Source organism: Lethenteron reissneri, chromosome 58 (assembly GCF_015708825.2).
Source record: "Lethenteron reissneri isolate LAM-NWPU_2019-01 chromosome 58, ASM1570882v1, whole genome shotgun sequence".
In the NCBI taxonomy this organism is placed as follows: Eukaryota; Metazoa; Chordata; class Hyperoartia; order Petromyzontiformes; family Petromyzontidae; genus Lethenteron; species Lethenteron reissneri.
Genome location: NC_083836.1, coordinates 10,768,724 through 10,786,317, shown reverse-complemented (window position 1 = coordinate 10,786,317; position 17,594 = coordinate 10,768,724). Strand labels below are relative to the sequence as shown.

Genomic DNA, 17,594 nt, shown 5'->3' with positions numbered 1-17,594 from the left:
GTTCATATTCCCGATCATACCCATATCACGTGATTCGTGTAGCATCGTCTTACCAGTGATATCGCGATAATCGTTACATCGTGATTGATATCGTCTCAATGGTGATCGCGCGGCGCGTTCGCCACGAGGGGGCGCGATGCCCACGCTGTTTGCAGCACAGGGACAGAGGCGGCTTAGCGAGGCCTTCATCCAGCAGTGGATTGAGCAGGCTGAAGACGCACTATAGAATCACGTATAGCCACAGCACGCGCAGACTCCGAGCTACCCCCCCCCCCCACACACAATCACCCAGCAGTGGGTAGACACGGCACTGGATGTGCCCGCGCGCTCCGCGTGCAGCAGCGCGGAGTCACGCGTGGGGCAAGAGCCGTCCGTGCATTCGACGTCGGAATTACATAACCACAACAACATCAATCAGCAACAACAATCTGCCACAACAATCGGCAACAACGATCAGCCGCGTGGTTGAACCCAGGGCCGCCGAGTCGCGAGCGCAGATCGCCTCCTCCACATGCGTGCGGTTACACGGAAGGCGCCCACGATAGATGCAGCTGATGATGATGTTGCCCACGATAGATGCAGCTGATGATGATGTTGCCCACGATAGATGCAGCTGATGATGATGTTGCCCACGATAGATGCAGCTGATGATGATGTTGCCCACGATAGATGCAGCTGATGATGATGTTGCCCACGATAGATGCAGCTGATGATGATGTTGCCCACGATAGATGCAGCTGATGATGATGTTGCCCACGATAGATGCAGCTGATGATGATGTTGCCCACGATAGATGCAGCTGATGATGATGTTGCCCACGATAGATGCAGCTGATGATGATGTTGCCCACGATAGATGCAGCTGATGATGATGTTGCCCACGATAGATGCAGCTGATGATGATGTTGCCCACGATAGATGCAGCTGATGATGATGTTGCCCACGATTATGCTGATGATGCTCACGATGCTGCTGATGATGCTCACGATGCTGATGATGCTGCTGCTGATGCTGCTGATTATGCTCACGGTGATGCTGCTGATGATGCTCGCGGTGATGCTGATGATGCTGCTGATGATGTTGCCCACGATGATGCTCACGGTGATGCTGATGATGCTCACGATGATGATGATCACGATGATGATGATGCTCGCGGTGATGATGATGCTCGCGGTGATGCTGATGATGCTGCTGATGATGTTGCCCACGATGATGCTCACGATGATGCTGATGATGCTCGCGGTGATGCTGATGATGCTCGCGGTGATGATGATGATGATGCTCGCGGTGATGATGCTGCTCGCGGTGATGATGATGATGATGATGCTCACGATGATGATGATGCTCGCGGTGATGATGATGATGATGATGCTCGCGGTGATGATGATGCTCGCGGTGATGATGATGATGATGATGCTCGCGGTGATGATGCTGCTCGCGGTGATGATGATGATGATGCTCGCGGTGATGATGCTGCTCGCGGTGATGATGATGATGATGCTCACGATGATGATGCTCACGATGATGATGATGATGCTCACGATGATGATGCTCACGATGATGATGATGATGCTCACGATGATGATGATGCTCACGATGATGATGCTCACGATGATGATGATGATGATGCTCACGATGATGATGCTCGCGGTGATGATGATGAGATGGACTGGACATTCCTGCTCATGTTACCCTCCTTTTCTCTCCCTCTCCCAATCTCTTTCCTTCCTCTTCATCTCTCCCTCCCTCCATCTCCCCTTCAATCTCTCCCTCTCTCTCCCTCGTTCTCCCTCTCCCCATCTCTTTCCTTCCATTCCTCCCTCCCCCTTTCCCTGCACGGAATGGTCGCTTCTCTCGTCTGCCGCCCTCCCACGTCTCCCAGACGCGAGTGAGTGCGTGCCCACGCACGCACTCACGCACGCGTGACGCAAGCAATCGCGTGCACGTTAGAGGCGAGCTCTCTTACGCAATGAGGTGGCCGGCACACGCTCTCACACACACACACACAAAGATCCTCCGTATAGCCTACGCAGACTTTTGTGGCAAGTGCTGTTAGCGAGCATCTATGTAGGTCGGCACGGCACACGAGAGGGTTGGTGGCCAACACCACGCCCGGCCGCCTTTGTCTCCCTCATTTGAGGCCCAGGACCGGCTCAGATAATCGTCACTGTTGTTGGCCATGAGCTGGGATCGGACTCGGGTCACCGGATTCGTAGCCCAGCGCGCTAACCGTTGCACGACCGCTCCCCATGTGTACAGACATGCGCGTGCAACATACGTGTACACATGCACATGCATGACACGCTTGCACACACATACCCATATACGTGCACGTATACAGAAACGTATACATACACGTACACATGTATATAATACAGACGCGCATACTAACACGTGTACACACGGACACATACACATGCATACACATGCACACATGTAAACACACATACACGTTTACACACTGATACCACTACGCGAGCTATGTGGCACCAACAACACTCACCCTGCAAAGATGTACACACACACAGACACCATCACACACTGTCAAACACACACACTGCCACGCACACACACGCGCGCAGCCACCCACATTGCATGCAGACCTCCTCCACCCCCACCCCTCCCCCATTCCTATCCCCCCACCCCTCTGCCCCCCCACCCCCAATCATACCCCCACGACCCCCACCCAACATCACAGATCTGGGGGTGGGGGTGCTGCTGCTGCTCGCCGCGTTCAGCAGCAGCGGCGGCGGCGTCGTCGTCTCCCTCTCGGTGCGGGCGCCTCTCCGCACGTCTCATCCCAGCCCCGAGCCGCCCCCCACCGCCGCCTCCCCCGAGGAGCGGCGTGAGGATTCGGCGGGGGCACGTTTATTCTTCCCGTTAACAACAACGACGACGGCAGCAGCAGCAGCGGCGGCAGCAGAAGAAGAAGCAGCGCAGGGATTGCGCATAAATACTGCGTGCCGGAGCCGGGGCTCGAGGGCTCGTTGCGGATTGTGTATATTCTTTATTTATTGAGTCGTTGTATGTTTTTAATGAAATAGATCGACGTGGCTCAGTGTGTGTCGGCGAGCCTGCTGCTGAGCGTGCTGGTGAGTCTGTGGGTATCGACAGGACCCGGCGGCCGGCGCGCGCGTGCGCGCGCACCGCGCACGCCCATGTGATCCCCAAGGTTGATGATGATGATGATGCCTATGATGATGATAACGACGACGATGAAGACCGGGATGACGCTGATGATGATGACGACGCCTGTGCAGACGCTGACAACCGCGATCCCACCATCAACAACAACAGCAGCGGCGGCGGCATCGACAGCGTAAAAAAAAACAACCGCACCGAGACTCGGGCGACCATGACCGCGCAGCGGGCGTGAGCGGCTCCGCATGCATGCGGCGCTCGGCCGGGCAGGCATGGAGCAGCAGCAGCAGCAGCAGCCGCAGCAGCAGCAGCAGCAGCAGCCTCCGCAGCAGCAGCAGCAGGCGACAGGCAGCAGTGGTAGCAGGGAGTGCAGTGGCGGTCATGAGGACGTGCGCAAATGCGGCTATCTGCGCAAGCACAAGAGCTCGCACCGCCGCTTCTTCGTGCTGCGCGGAGCCAGCGACGCGGGCGGCCCGGCCCGGCTCGAGTACTACGACAGCGAGAAGAAGTTCCGCGGCGGCGCGGCGCCCCCGCGGCGCTCGGTCAGCCTCGCCGCCTGCCTCGGCATCATCCGCCGCGCCGACGCCAAGCACAAGCACCTGCTCACGCTCTACGCCAAGGACGAGTGCCTGGCCATGGCCGCCGACAGCGAGGAGCAGCAGGCCGAGTGGTACGCGGCGCTCACCGAGCTGCACGACGAATGCTGCAGGGCGCCGCACGGAGCAGCAGCGGCGGGGGGAGGAGGAGGAGGAGGATGCGGCGCGGCGGCCGGTGGAGGAGGAGCAGGAGGAGGGATTTTCGGCGCGGCCAGCGATGCGGGCGGAGGAGGCGGCGGCGGCGGCGACAGCGGCGAAGACGCCGGGCCCGCGGGGTGCGCGGGCGGCAGCTACGGAACGATGCCGGCCACCCCCGTGTTCAAGGAGGTGTGGCAGGTGAACCTCAAGCCCAAGGGGCTGGGGCAGACGAGGAACCTGACGGGCGTGTTCCGCCTCTGCCTGGGCACGCGAACCATCAGCTTCGTGAAGCTCAACGCGGACGCGGCGGCCGTGAACCTGCAGCTCATGAACATCCGACGGTGCGGCCACTCGGAGAGCTTCTTCTTCATCGAGGTGGGCCGCTCGGCCGTCACGGGGCCCGGGGAGTTCTGGATGCAGGTGGAGGACTGCGTGGTGGCGCAGAACATGCACGAGACCATCCTGGAGGCGATGCGTGCCATGAGCGAGGAGTTCCGACCTCGGAGCAAGAGCCAGACGAGCGGCGGCGCGGGCGGCGCGGCCGGCGCTGCCGGAGGAGGCCCCCACCGGCGCCAGCAGCGCTACCAACCCCCGCCGAGCCAGACGGGCCTCAACCGGCGCTCGCGGGCCGAGAGCGTGGCCGGAGCGTCCCCCGTGAGCGGCGGCGGCGGCGGCGGCGTCACCCCGCAGGGGAGCGGCTTCTGCGCCTCGCAGCTGCGGAACCGCGCGAGCAGCGAGGGGGACGGAGCTCCGGGCGCGCCGCGCTCCGAGTCTGCGGACGCCATCTCGGCGCGCCTCCTCCTCCTGCAGGGGGAGGACGCCGAGGGCCGGCTGCAGTCCTCTCAGCTGGTGTGCGCGGGGCGCCGGCAGCAGCAGCACCACCAGCACCACCAGCAGCAGCAGCATGGGCAGGTAATCGCATCGTACCAGCGGCATCAGTCTCGCATGCAGCAGCAGCAAGGACATCTCCACCACCACCAGCAGCAGCAGCAGCTGCACCACGCGGCGGCCACGCTGCTGCCTGGGCGCTCCGTGTCGGCGCCCATCGCGCGATCCCCCCCCGCGGGTGGCTGCTCCCCCTCGTCCCTGCTGCTCTTCTCGGCATCGTCTCTCATCACGAGCCCCGTGAGCGTCTCCTCCAGCAGCGGCCGCGGCTCCGTGGACGCCCCCTGCTGCGTGGGCAGCCTGGGCAGCACGGGGGGCGGCGGGGCCGGCGGCGGCGGCGTCGGCGGCGCGGCCGGACACGCGGCAGTCGGCGCGGGAAGCTGCGGGGCCGCGGCGCTGGCCCGCGGCTCTCGCCCCTCGAGCGCCTCCATGTCGCTCGGCTCCCTGAGCGACGGGGGCTTCGTGTCCTCGGACGAGTACGGCTCCAGCCCCTGCGAGCCGCGGGGGTCCGCGACCCCCGACTCGCCCAGCCCGACCCCGTGCGCCATCCGCGAGGAGGAGGAGGAGGCGGCCGCGGCGGCCGCGGCGGCGGCGGCGAGGGGAGGCCCCTACGCCTACATGCAGATGGGCCGCGCTCGCGTCTACAGGGCCGCGCCCCGCGGGCAGGACGCCCCGGACGCAGCCACCACCTCGTCCACCGCCTCGTCCACCTCCCCCGGTTTCCCCCCAGCCTCGTCTTCGTCGCAATCGTCGGCGGCGGCCGCGGTTGCGGCGGCCCTGGCCTCGGCGGAGAAGGGGGTCGTGCGTAAGCGAACATACTCGTGCGCGTCGGCGTCCGCGGGGCCCGCGATGCCACCGGCCGCGCTCGGGCCCTGTCTCCAGCAGCGGGAGCAGGAGAAGACAGCCTCGCAGGAAGAGTATGCGGTCATGGGAGCGCTGTCTTACCAACACCACCATCAGCATCATCAGCAGCACCTCCAGCAGCAGCAGCATCATCAGCAGCACCTCCAGCAGCATCATCATCAGCAGCAGCAGCACGCGCCGGGCCGTGAGGCCGCTGCGCCTCCTTGTTGCCCGCACACTCGCGACCCGCACCATGGCGACCACGACGATGATTATGACGATGACGACGGGGGCGGTGGCGACGATGAGGAGGACGACGATGCGGCCGGAGGAGGAGACGTGCAGTCCAGGCTGGTGCATAGCGGGGATGACGGCTACATGCCCATGCTGCCCGGCGTCACCGCCTCCGTCGCGGGAAGGTGCAGGAGCGGCGGCGATGCAGACTACGTGCCCATGGGGGCCACGGGTGCCCGAGATGGTGACATAACCGCAGCCGCCGCCACCACCACCTCGGCAGCGGCAAGAGGATCGCTGATACAACATCAGCAGCGGCAGCGGTACCATCACCACCATCACCAACAGCAGCAGAAGCAGCCGTGGCAGCGCGGCCAAGACGGCCTCTGCGACGCGCAGCCCCAGGACGCTGCTAGCGGCTACATGGTGATGTCACCGGGCGCGGGCGAGGGCCAAGCGGCCGGGTCCATCAAGACGTGGCCCAGGCCCAGCGTGGCCAGCGGTAGTGGCGGCGGCGTCGTTGGTAGCGGCGTCGGCGTCGGCGTCGGCGCGAAGGCGGCGTGTGAGAGAAGCGTGGAGGCGCGGGCAGGCCCGCCGGGAGCAGGCGACTACATGAACATGGCCACGTCACCCGCCAACCCGGCCATCGTGGCGGACACAGCGGCTGTGCCAGAGGGCTGCTACTTCAGCCCCATGCGGGATGGGGAAGGCGCGGGTGGTGCTGGTGGTGGTGACGGTGCTGCTGGCAGCAGCAGCAGCTTCTACTCGTTGCCCCGGTCCTTCCGGCCCGTGGGGCAGCAGAGTAGCAGGCTGGCGGAGAGGGCGGCGGCTACTCGGCCACTCGGGGAGGTCATCCGGGAGGCGAGGGACGCCGCTCCGACCCCCACGAGCAGGCCCGCCGCGCTCTCCCGGCCCCGCGAGGACGCCTCGAGCAGTGACCCCGGGAGGCAAGGAGGCGCACGCGTGAGCGGGGCCCCGAGGCGGGTCGGGGGAGCGGCGGCGGAGGGGGTCACCACGAGGGACGCACAGGGCCGGTGGCAGGGAGCTCCCCCCGAGCCCAGGAGCCCCGGGGAGTACGTGCACATCGACTGCGCCGCGGCGGCGAAGGCGGCCTCCCAGCCCGTCTCATCGTCGTCCGCTTGGCGCCCCCCGCAGCACGCGGCAGGGCCGCAGCAGGGCAAGGCCCCGGACGGTTGCCGCGCAGCGCACCGCGGCCCCCCGTACCTGGCGCTGTCGTCGGGAGGCGCCGCCGCCGCCGCCTCGGCCGCGGCCGCCCAGACACGCGGCGATCGTCGGAGGAGGAGCGCGAACGAATACGTGAGTGTGGCGGCGGCGGCGCGTGCCGGGGGGCCACCCGCGTCCGTCCCGGCGGGCCCCCGTCCCGCAGCCCACCCGGGTCCGTGGGACGCCGCCTCGGCTGGGCGCGGCGCCCCCGTGGGGGGGGACTACACGGAGATGTCGCGCCGCGGGGAGGCGAGCGCGGAGGAGGAGGAGGCGGCGGGGAGGAGGAGGAGAGACGCGACTGGGGGGTACTCGGCCCCCACCGCCTCATACAGGGCTCCTCACGGCAGCTACAACCTCCAGCATCACCACCACGGGAACCACAACCACATCCACCACTATCAGCTGCTGCAGGAGCAGCAGCATAAGCCACTCCCTCTCCCACAGCAGCAACAACATCAACAATATCACCAACAGGAGCATCATCATCAGCACCCTCAGCAGCAGCATCAGTCGCACGCAGGAGTGAGGCCCGGATATGCGGCACTGAAACCCTGCGTGCCGCCAAGGATCGGCTTGGCCTTCCAGCCGTACGCGGCCGGGTCTGGCGCGGTGGTCATCCCGGCCACGACCGGGGCCACCGCCGCACCACCGCCACCTCCTCCCCCTCCTCCTCCACCAGCGGCGCCGCGCCGGCAGAGCGCGTTCAGCGTGGTGCCACCAGCAGCCGCGCAGCACGGCGCGACGCGGCCCGGGACCGCGGCCACGACGGACGAGGAGGAGCGGCCACGCGGTGGCGTGGCCCGGGTGGCGGTGGCCTCATCGGCCGCCGCGACCCCGCAACGGCCCGGCGCGGCCGGAGGACACCACGGCGCGGGTCCGGTGCGAGAAGCCGCCGGGTCTCACTCTTTGCATCAGCAGCATCATCAGCAGCAGCATCAGCAGCAGCAGCTGGAGAGCGGGCTGAACTACATCGCGCTGGACCTGCGGGGCGAGGAGGGCTCGGCGGGCAGCAGGGGCAGCGTGAGCAGCGTCGACTCAAACGGTTACGCCACCATCGACTTCTCCCGCTCCGAGAGCGCGGGGTGACGCGGTGAGTCGCGACTCGCTCACCCCGAGACTCACCTTGACAATCACCCTGAGACTCACCCCGAGACTCACTCCGACAGGACACCTCATCCTCACGAGACTCACCTGAACGAGATTCACCCAAGTACTCACCCTGACGAGACTCGCCCATAGTTCACCCCGAGACTCACCACGAGACTCACCACGAGGCACACCCCGTGGCTCACTCAAGGGGCTCACTCAGAGTCTCACCTTTAGACTCGCTCACAGACTCACCCCGTGACTGACACGGACACTCACCCAGAAACTCACCTGGAGACTCACACGGACACGTACCGAGATACGCTGTCCAATAATAGAGTGTTAGCCCCACCCCTTGGCACGAGTGGGGTTTTCTCCGGACACTCCTCCCTCCCACGTGTGTCGTCGACTAGGTGGTCGAGGAATTCTGGCAGACAGCCCCAGTACGTACAGGACCACAAAGCTTGGGCATTTGTTGGTCGCGCGCCGCTTATGGCGGCCTTCCAGCTCAGCTGTGGTTTCCCATGCCGCGAAATCATTCTCTCGCTCTCTCTGAACCATTCTCTCTCTCTGAATCATTCTCTCGCTCTCTCTCTCTCTCTGAACCATTCTCTCTCTTTGAATCATTCTCTCGCTCTCTCTCTCTCTGAACCATTCTCTCTCTTTGAATCATTCTCTCGCTCTCTCTCTCTCTGAACCATTCTCTCTCTTTGAATCATTCTCTCGCTCTCTCTCTCTCTGAACCATTCTCTCTCTTTGAATCATTCTCTCGCTCTCTCTCTCTCTGAACCATTCTCTCTCTTTGAATCATTCTCTCGCTCTCTCTCTCTCGCTCTCTCTGAACCATTCTCTCTCTCTGAATCATTCTCTCGCTCTCTCTGAATACTTATCTCCCACTGAAGCATTCTCTCTCAGAACCGTTCTCCCTCTCTGAATCATTCTTTATTTCTGAATCATTCTCTCTCTGAATCATTCTCTCTCTGAATAATTATCTATCTCTGAATCATTCTCTGTCTCTGAATAATTATCTATCTCTGAATCATTCTCTGTCTCTGAATAATTATCTATCTCTGAATCATTCTATCTCTGAATCATTCTCTCTCTGAATAATTATCTATCTCTGCATCATTCTCTGTCTCTGAATACTTCTCTAGCTCTGAATCATTCTCTCTCTAAATAATTATAAATCTCTGAATCATTCTCTGAATCATTCCCTCTCTGAATCAATCTCTCTCTGAATAATGATTGCTCACTGAATCATTCACTCCCTTTCTGAAAGCGAATGATTCAGAGAGAGACAATTCATTTTCTCTTTCTGATAGCGAATGATTCGGAGAGAAACTTCAATCTTTCTACATCTGAGAGTGAATGATTCAGAGAGAGATAATTCATTTTCTCTTTCTGATAGCGAATGATTCAGAGACAGAGATAATTCACGCTCTCTTTCTGAGAGTGAATGATTCAGAGACAGAGATAATGCATGATCTCTTTCTGATAGTGAATGATTCAGAGACAGAGATAATGCATGATCTCTTTCTGAGAGTGAATGATTCAGAGACAGAGATAATTCACGCTCTCTTTCTGAGAGTGAATGATTCAGAGACAGAGATAATGCATAATCTCTTTCTGAGAGTGAATGATTCAGAGACAGAGATAATGCATAATCTCTTTCTGAGAGTGAATGATTCAGAGACAGAGATAATGCATGATCTCTTTCTGAGAGTGAATGATTCAGAGACAGAGATAATGCATAATCTCTTTCTGAGAATGAAGTAAACTTGTGCTCGTTATGAATCTGAATCGCGAGGGCAGCAATGGGGGGGGGGGGGGGGGGGTGACGCTCCGTGCCGCCTCGCAGCGAGAAGACCCTGGGCTGGGCCTCAGACTCAGGCACATTTACGTGTGCGGTGTGTGTGTGTGGTGTGAGTGTGGTGTGTGTAGTGTGTGTGGTGTGTGTGGTGTGTTGTGTGTAGTGTGTGTGGTGTGAGTGTGTGGTGTGAGTGTGGTGTGTGTAGTGTGTGTGGTGTGGTGTGAGTGTGGTGTGTGTGGTGTGTGTAGTGTGTGTGGTGTGTGTGGTGTGTGTAGTGTGTGTGGTGTGTGTGTGGTGTGTTGTGTGTAGTGTGTGTGGGGTGAGTGTGTGTGGTGTGTGTGTGTGTTCGCCGAGTTCAAATCCCGCTCACGGCCAACCCCAGTGACGTTTATATGAACCGGTCCTGGGCCTCCTCGAAGTCTGCTAAGCCGCAAATGAGTACCTGGTGCCACTCTGGAGACAAAGGCGGTCGGGCCACCTCCTCGTGCGCCGTGCCGACCTTCATAAGTGCTGGCTAACAGCGCTCGCCCCACCCATCTGTCAAGGCTTTACGGGGGATTAATGCTTTATGTGTGTGGGTGCGATGGGGACACAAAGGTGGCCGGGCGTGGTGCTGGTCACCCCACTTCTGTGTAGCCTTCAACATTCTGTTAAAGGCTACACGGGAGATCTTTGTCTGTCTGTCTTTGAGTGAGCTGGAGAACACACACGTGACGTCCAACGTCCGTGAGCAGACGAGCCGCAAGGGAGACGCGGGGAGTCCCGGGCCGCGCTCCGGCTCGCACGCGATGTCACGTCGTGGGTATCATTCTGTCTGTGTGTCTCTGTCTGTGTGTCTCTCTGTCTGTGTGTCTCTGTGTGTCTCTGTCTGTCTCTCTGTCTGTATGTCTGTCTGTGTGTCTCTGTCTGTGTGTCTCTTTGTCTGTGTGTCTCTGTCTGTGGGTGTCTATGTCTGTGTGTGTCTCTGTCTCTGTGTGTCTATGTCCGTGTGTCTCTGTCTGTGTGTCTCTGTCTGTGTGTCTCTGTCGCTCTGTTTGTCTCTATCTGTGTATCTCTCTGTCTGTGTCTCTCTGTCTGCGTGTCTCTCTGTCTGTGTGTCTCTCTGTCTGTGTGTCTGTGTCTGTGTCTCTCTGTATGTGTGTTTCTGTCTGTGTCTCCGTCTGTGTCTCTCTGTCTGTGTGTCTCTCTGTCTGTGTGTCTCTGTCTCTCTGTTTGTGTCTGTCTGTGTATATCTCTGTCTGTGTCTCTCTGTCAGCGTGTCTCTCTGTCTGTGTGTATCTCTGTCTGTGTGTCTCTGTCTGTGTCTCTCTGTCTGTGTGTTTCTGTCTGTCTGTTTGTCTCTGTCTGTGTATCTCTCTGTCTGTGTCTCTCTGTCTGTGTGGCTTTATCTGTGTGTCTCTCTGTCTGTGTCTCTCTGTCTGCGTGTCTCTGTCTGTGTGTTTCTCTGTCTGTGTGTCTCTGTCTGTGTCTCTTTTTCTGTGTGTCTGTCTGTGTGTCTCTGTGTGTGTCTTTGTCTGTGTGTGTCTCTGTCTGTGTGTCTCTGTGTGTCTCTCTGTCTGTGTGTCTCTATCTGTGTGTCTCTGTCTGTGTGTCTCTCTGTCTGTGTGTCTCTCTGTCTGTGTGTCTCTGTCTGTGTCTCTCTGTTTGTGTGTCTCTGTCTGTGTGTCTCTGTCTCTCTGTTTGTGTCTGTCTGTGTGTCTCTCTGTCTGTGTCTCTCTGTCTGTGTGTCTCTGTCTGTGTGTCTCTCTGTCTGTGTCTCTCTGTCTGTATCTCTGTCTGTGTATCTCTGTCTGTGTGTCTCTCTGTCTGTGTGTGTCTCTGTGTCTGTGTGTCTCTGCCTGTGTCTCTGTCTGTGTGTCTCTCTGTCTGTTTGTCTCTTTGTCTGTGTCTCTGTCTGTGTGTGTCTCTGTCTGTGTCTCTCTGTCTGTTTGTTTCTGTCTGTGTGTCTCTGTTTGTGTGTGTCTGGCTGTGTGTCTCTGTCTGTGTCTCTCTGTCTGTGTGTTTCTGTCTGTCTGTTTGTCTCTGTCTGTGTATCTCTCTGTCTGTGTCTCTCTGTCTGTGTGGCTTTATCTGTGTGTCTCTCTGTCTGTGTCTCTCTGTCTGCGTGTCTCTGTCTGTGTGTTTCTCTGTCTATGTGTCTCTGTCTGTGTCTCTTTGTCTGTGTGTCTGTCTGTGTGTCTCTGTGTGTGTCTCTGTCTGTGTGTGTCTCTGTCTGTGTGTGTCTCTGTCTGTGTGTCTCTGTGTGTCTCTCTGTCTGTGTGTCTCTGTCTGTGTGTCTCTCTGTCTGTGTGTCTCTCTGTCTGTGTGTCTCTGTCTGTGTCTCTCTGTCTGTGTGTCTCTGTCTGTGTGTCTCTGTCTCTCTGTTTGTGTCTGTCTGTGTATCTCTCTGTCTGTGTCTCTCTGTCTGCGTGTCTCTCTGTCTGTGTGTCTCTCTGTCTGTGTGTCTCTGTCTGTGTGTCTCTGTCTGTGTGTCTCTGTCTCTCTGTTTGTGTCTGTCTGTGTGTCTCTCTGTCTGTGTCTCTCTGTCTGTGTGTCTCTGTCTGTGTGTCTCTCTGTGTCTGTGTGTCTCTGCCTGTGTCTCTGTCTGTGTGTCTCTCTGTCTGTTTGTCTCTTTGTCTGTGTCTCTGTCTGTCTGTGTCTCTGTCTGTGTCTCTGTCTGTGTCTCTCTGTCTGATTGTCTCTGTCTGTGTGTCTCTGTTTGTGTGTGTCTGGCTGTGTGTCTCTGTCTGTGTGTCTCTGTCTGTGTGTGGTGTGTCTCTCTGTCTCTGTGTGTCTCTGTCTGTGTGTGTCTCTGTCTGTGTCTCTCTGTCTGTGTGTCTCTTTGTCTGTGTGTCTATGTCTGTGTGTGTCTCTGTCTCTGTGTGTCTCTGTCTGTGTGTCTCTCTGTCTGTGTGCCCCTGTCTGTGTGTCTCTCTGTCTGTGTGTGTCTCTGTCTGTGTGTCTCTGTCTGTGTGTCTCTGTCTGTGTGTCTCTCTGTCTGTGTTTCTGTCTGTCTGTGTGTCTCTGTTTGTGTGTCTCTCTGTGTGTCTCTGTCTGTGTGTCTCTGTCTGTGTGTATCTGTCTGTCTGTTTGTCTCTCTGTCTGTGTGTCTCTGTCTGTCTGTTTGTCTCTGTCTGTGTATCTCTCTATCTGTGTCTCTCTGTCTGCGTGTCTCTGTCTGTGTGTCTCTGTCTGTGTGTCTCTCTGTGTGTCTCTGTCTGTGTGTCTCTGTCTGTGTGTCTCTCTGTGTGTCTCTGTCTGTGTGTGTCTCTGTCTGTGTGTCTCTGTCTGTGTGTCTCTGTCTGCCTGTTTGTTTTTGTCTGTGTATCGCTCTGTTTGTGTCTCTCTGTCTGCGTGTCTCTCTGTCTGTGTGTCTGTCTGTGTGTTTCTGTCTGTGTCTCTCTGTCTGTGTGTCTCTGTCTGTGTGTCTCTGTTTGTGTGTCTCTGTCTCTCTGTTTGTCTGTATCTGTGGATCTCTCTGTCTGTGTCTCTCTGTCTGTGTTTCTCTCTGTCTGTGTGTCTCTGTCTGTGGCTCTCTGTCTGTGTGTTTCTGTCTGTGTGTGTCTCTGTCTGTGTGTCTCTCTGTCTGTGTATCTATCTGTCTGTGTCTCTCTGTCTGCGTGTGTCTCTGTCTGTGTCTCTGTCTGTCTGTGTGTCTCTGTCTGTGTGTCTCTCTGTGTGTCTCTGTCTGTGTGTGTCTCTGTCTGTGTGTCTCTGTCTCTGTGTCTCTCTTTCTGTGTGTCTCTGTCTGTGTGTCTGTCTGTGTATATCTGTCTGTCTGTTTGTTTCTCTGTCTGTGTGTCTCTGTCTGTCTGTTTGTCTCTGTCTGTGTATCTCTCTGTTTGTGTCTCTCTGTCTGTGTGTCTCTGTCTGTGTGTCTCTCTGTCTGTGTCTCTCTGTCTGCGTGTCTCTGTCTGTGTGTCTCTGTGTCTCTGTTTGTGTCTGTCTGTGTATATCTCTGTCTGTGTCTCTCTGTCTGCGTGTCTCTCTGTCTGTGTGTATCTCTGTCTGTGTATCTCTGTCTGTGTGTCTCTGTCTGTGTGTTTCTGTCTGTCTGTTTGTCTCTGTCTGTGTATCTCTCTGTCTGTGTCTCTCTGTATGTGTGTCTCTGTCTGTGTGTCTCTCTGTCTGTTTCTCTCTGTCTGCGTGTCTCTGTCTGTGTGTCTCTCTGTCTGTGTGTCTCTGTCTGTGTGTCTCTCTGTCTGTGTGTCTGTCTGTGTGTCTCTGTCTGTGTTTCTCTGTCTGTGTGTCTCTGTCTGTCTCTCTCTGTCTGTGTGTCTCTTTGTTTGTGTGTCTCTGTCTGTGTGTGTCTCTGTCTGTGTGTGTCTCTGTCTGTGTGTCTCTGTCTCTCTGTTTGTGTCTGTCTGTGTGTCTCTCTGTCTGTGTCTCTCTGTCTGTGTGTCTCTGTCTGTGTGTCTCTCTGTGTCTATGTGTCTCTGTCTGTCTGTCTGTGTGTCTCTGTCTGTGTGTCTCTCTGTGTGTCTCTGTCTGTGTGTCTCTCTGTGTGTCTCTGTCTGTGTGTCTCTGCCTGTGTGTCTCTGTCTGTCTGTTTGTCTCTCTGTCTGTGTGTCTCTGTCTGTCTGTTTGTCTCTGTATCTCTCTGTCTGTGTCTCTCTGTCTGCGTGTCTCTCTGTCTGTGTGTCTCTGTCTGTGTCTCTCTGTCTGTGTGTCTCTGTCTGTCTGTTTGTCTCTGTCTGTGTGTCTCTCTGTCTGTGTGTCTCTCTGTGTGTCTCTGTCTGTGTGTCTCTGCCTGTGTGTCTCTGTCTGTCTGTTTGTCTCTGTATCTCTCTGTCTGTGTCTCTCTGTCTGCGTGTCTCTCTGTCTGTGTGTCTCTGTCTGTGTCTCTCTGTCTGTGTGTCTCTGTCTGTCTGTTTGTCTCTGTCTGTGTATCTATTTGTCTGTGTCTCTCTGTCTGCGTGTCTCTCTGTCTGTGTGTCTCTCTGTCTGTGTGTCTCTGTCTGTGTGTCTCTCTGTCTCTGTGTGTCTCGGTCTGTGTCTCTCTCTGACTGTGTGCCCCTATCTGTGTGTCTCTCTGTCTGCGTGTGTCTCTGTCTGTGTCTCTTTCTGGCTGTGTGTCTCTGTCTGTGTGTCTCTCTGTGTGTCTCTCTGTCTGTGTGTGTCTCTGTCTGTGTCTCTGTCTGTCTGTGTGTCTCTGTCTGTGTGTCACTCTGTGTGTCTCTGTCTGTGTGTGTCTCTTTCTGTGTGTCTCTGTCTGTGTGTGTCTCTGTTTGTGTGTCTCTCTGTCTGTGTGTCTCTGTCTGTGTGTCTCTGTCTGTGTGTATCTGTCTGTCTGTTTGTCTCTGTCTGTGTGTCTCTGTCTGTCTGTTTGTCTCTGTATGTGTATCTCTCTATCTGTATCTCTCTGTCTGCGTGTCTCTGTCTGTGTGTCTCTGTCTGTGTGTCTCTGTCTGTGTCTCTCTGTCTGTGTGTCTCTGTCTGTGTGTCTCTGTCTCTCTGTTTGTGTCTGTCTGTGTATATCTCTGTCTGTGTCTCTCTGTCTGCGTGTCTCTTTGTCTGTGTATATCTCTGTCTGTGTGTCTCTGTCTATGTCTCTCTGTCTGTGTGTTTCTGTCTGTCTGTTTGTCTCTGTCTGTGTATCTCTCTGTCTGTGTCTCTCTGTCTGTGTGTCTCTGTCTGTGTGTCTCTCTGTCTGTGTCTCTCTGTCTGCGTGTCTCTGTCTGTGTGTCTCTGTCTGTGTGTCTCTGTCTCTCTGTTTGTGTCTGTCTGTGTATATCTCTGTCTGTGTCTCTCTGTCTGCATGTCTCTTTGTCTGTGTATATCTCTGTCTGTGTGTCTCTGTCTATGTCTCTCTGTCTGTGTGTTTCTGTCTGTCTGTTTGTCTCTGTCTGTGTATCTCTCTGTCTGTGTCTCTCTGTCTGTGTGTCTCTGTCTGTGTGTCTCTCTGTCTGTGTCTCTATGTCTGTGTCTCTGTCTGTGTATCTCTGTCTGTGTGTCTCTCTGTCTGTGTGTCTCTGTGTCTCTGTCTGTGTGTCTCTCTGTCTGTGTGTCTCTTTGTCTGTGTGTCTCTTTGTCTGTGTGTCTCTGTCTGTGTGTGTCTCTGTCTGTGTGTGTCTCTGTCTCTGTGTGTCTCTGTCTGTGTGTCTCTCTGTCTGTGTGCCTCTGTCTGTGTGTCTCTGTCTGTGTGTCTCTCTGTCTGTGTCTTTCTGTCTGCGTGTCTCTGTCTGTGTGTCTCTGTCTGTGTGTCTCTGTCTCTCTGTTTGTGTCTGTCTGTGTATATCTCTGTCTGTGTCTCTCTGTCTGCGTGTCTCTTTGTCTGTGTATATCTCTGTCTGTGTGTCTCTGTCTATGTCTCTCTGTCTGTGTGTTTCTGTCTGTCTGTTTGTCTCTGTCTGTGTATCTCTCTATCTGTGTCTCTCTGTCTGCGTGTCTCTGTCTGTGTGTCTCTGTCTATGTCTCTCTGTCTGTGTGTTTCTGTCTGTCTGTTTGTCTCTGTCTGTGTATCTCTCTGTCTGTGTCTCTCTGTCTGTGTGTCTCTGTCTGTGTGTCTCTCTGTCTGTGTCTCTATGTCTGTGTCTCTGTCTGTGTATCTCTGTCTGTGTGTCTCTCTGTCTGTGTGTCTCTGTGTCTCTGTCTGTGTGTCTCTCTGTCTGTGTGTCTCTTTGTCTGTGTCTCTGTCTGTGTTTGTCTCTGTCTGTGTCTCTGTCTGTGTCTCTCTGTCTGTGTGTCTCTGTCTGTGTGTCTCTGTTTGTGTGTGTCTGGCTGTGTGTCTCTGTCTGTGTGTCTCTGTCTGTGTGTGTCTCTCTGTCTTTGTGTGTCTCTGTCTGTGTGTCTCTGTCTTTGTGTCCCTCTGTCTGTGTGTCTCTCTGTCTGTGTCTCTCTGTCTGTGTGTCTCTTTGTCTGTGTGTCTCTGTCTGTGTGTGTCTCTGTCTGTGTGTGTCTCTGTCTCTGTGTGTCTCTGTCTGTGTGTCTCTCTGTCTGTGTGCCTCTGTCTGTGTGTCTCTGTCTGTGTGTCTCTCTGTCTGTGTCTTTCTGTCTGCGTGTCTCTGTCTGTGTGTCTCTGTCTGTGTGTCTCTGTCTCTCTGTTTGTGTTTGTCTGTGTATATCTCTGTCTGTGTCTCTCTGTCTGCGTGTCTCTTTGTCTGTGTATATATCTGTCTGTGTGTCTCTTTCTATTTCTCTCTGTCTGTGTGTTTCTGTCTGTCTGTTTGTCTCTGTCTGTGTATCTCTCTGTCTGTGTCTCTCTGTCTGTGTGTCTCTGTCTGTGTGTCTCTCTGTCTGTGTCTCTATGTCTGTGTCTCTGTCTGTGTATCTCTGTCTGTGTGTCTCTCTGTCTGTGTGTCTCTGTCTGTGTCTCTGTCTGTGTGTCTCTCTGTCTGTGTGTCTCTTTGTCTGTGTCTCTGTCTGTGTTTGTCTCTGTCTGTGTCTCTGTCTGTGTCTCTCTGTCTGTGTGTCTCTGTCTGTGTGTCTCTGTGTGTGTCTGGCTGTGTGTCTCTGTCTGTGTGTCTCTGTCTGTGTGTGTCTCTCTGTCTTTGTGTGTCTCTGTCTTTGTGTCCCTCTGTCTGTGTGTCTCTCTGTCTGTGTCTCTCTGTCTGTGTGTCTCTTTGTCTGTGTGTCTCTGTCTGTGTGTGTCTCTGTCTGTGTGTGTCTCTGTCTCTGTGTGTCTCTGTCTGTGTGTCTCTCTGTCTGTGTGCCCCTGTC

General features: G+C 56.2%; 2 protein-coding genes across 2 annotated transcripts in view; one reads left to right on the top strand and one right to left on the bottom strand.

Moving 5' to 3' along the window:
* LOC133357588 (dual specificity tyrosine-phosphorylation-regulated kinase 3-like) overlaps window positions 1-17,594 on the bottom strand; it is a 520,504-nt gene that overhangs the window by 417,302 nt on the left and 85,608 nt on the right. The gene's annotated exons all lie outside the window — the stretch shown is intronic.
* The window catches only part of LOC133357585 (insulin receptor substrate 1-like), a 60,874-nt gene continuing 45,988 nt past the window's right edge, over window positions 2,709-17,594 (top strand). The window contains exon 1 of the mRNA XM_061575581.1: window positions 2,709-8,150. Coding sequence (XP_061431565.1) covers window positions 3,386-8,146 — 4,761 coding nt within the window. The 5' untranslated portion in view covers window positions 2,709-3,385 and the 3' untranslated portion in view covers window positions 8,147-8,150. The remainder of the gene's footprint in view (window positions 8,151-17,594) is intronic.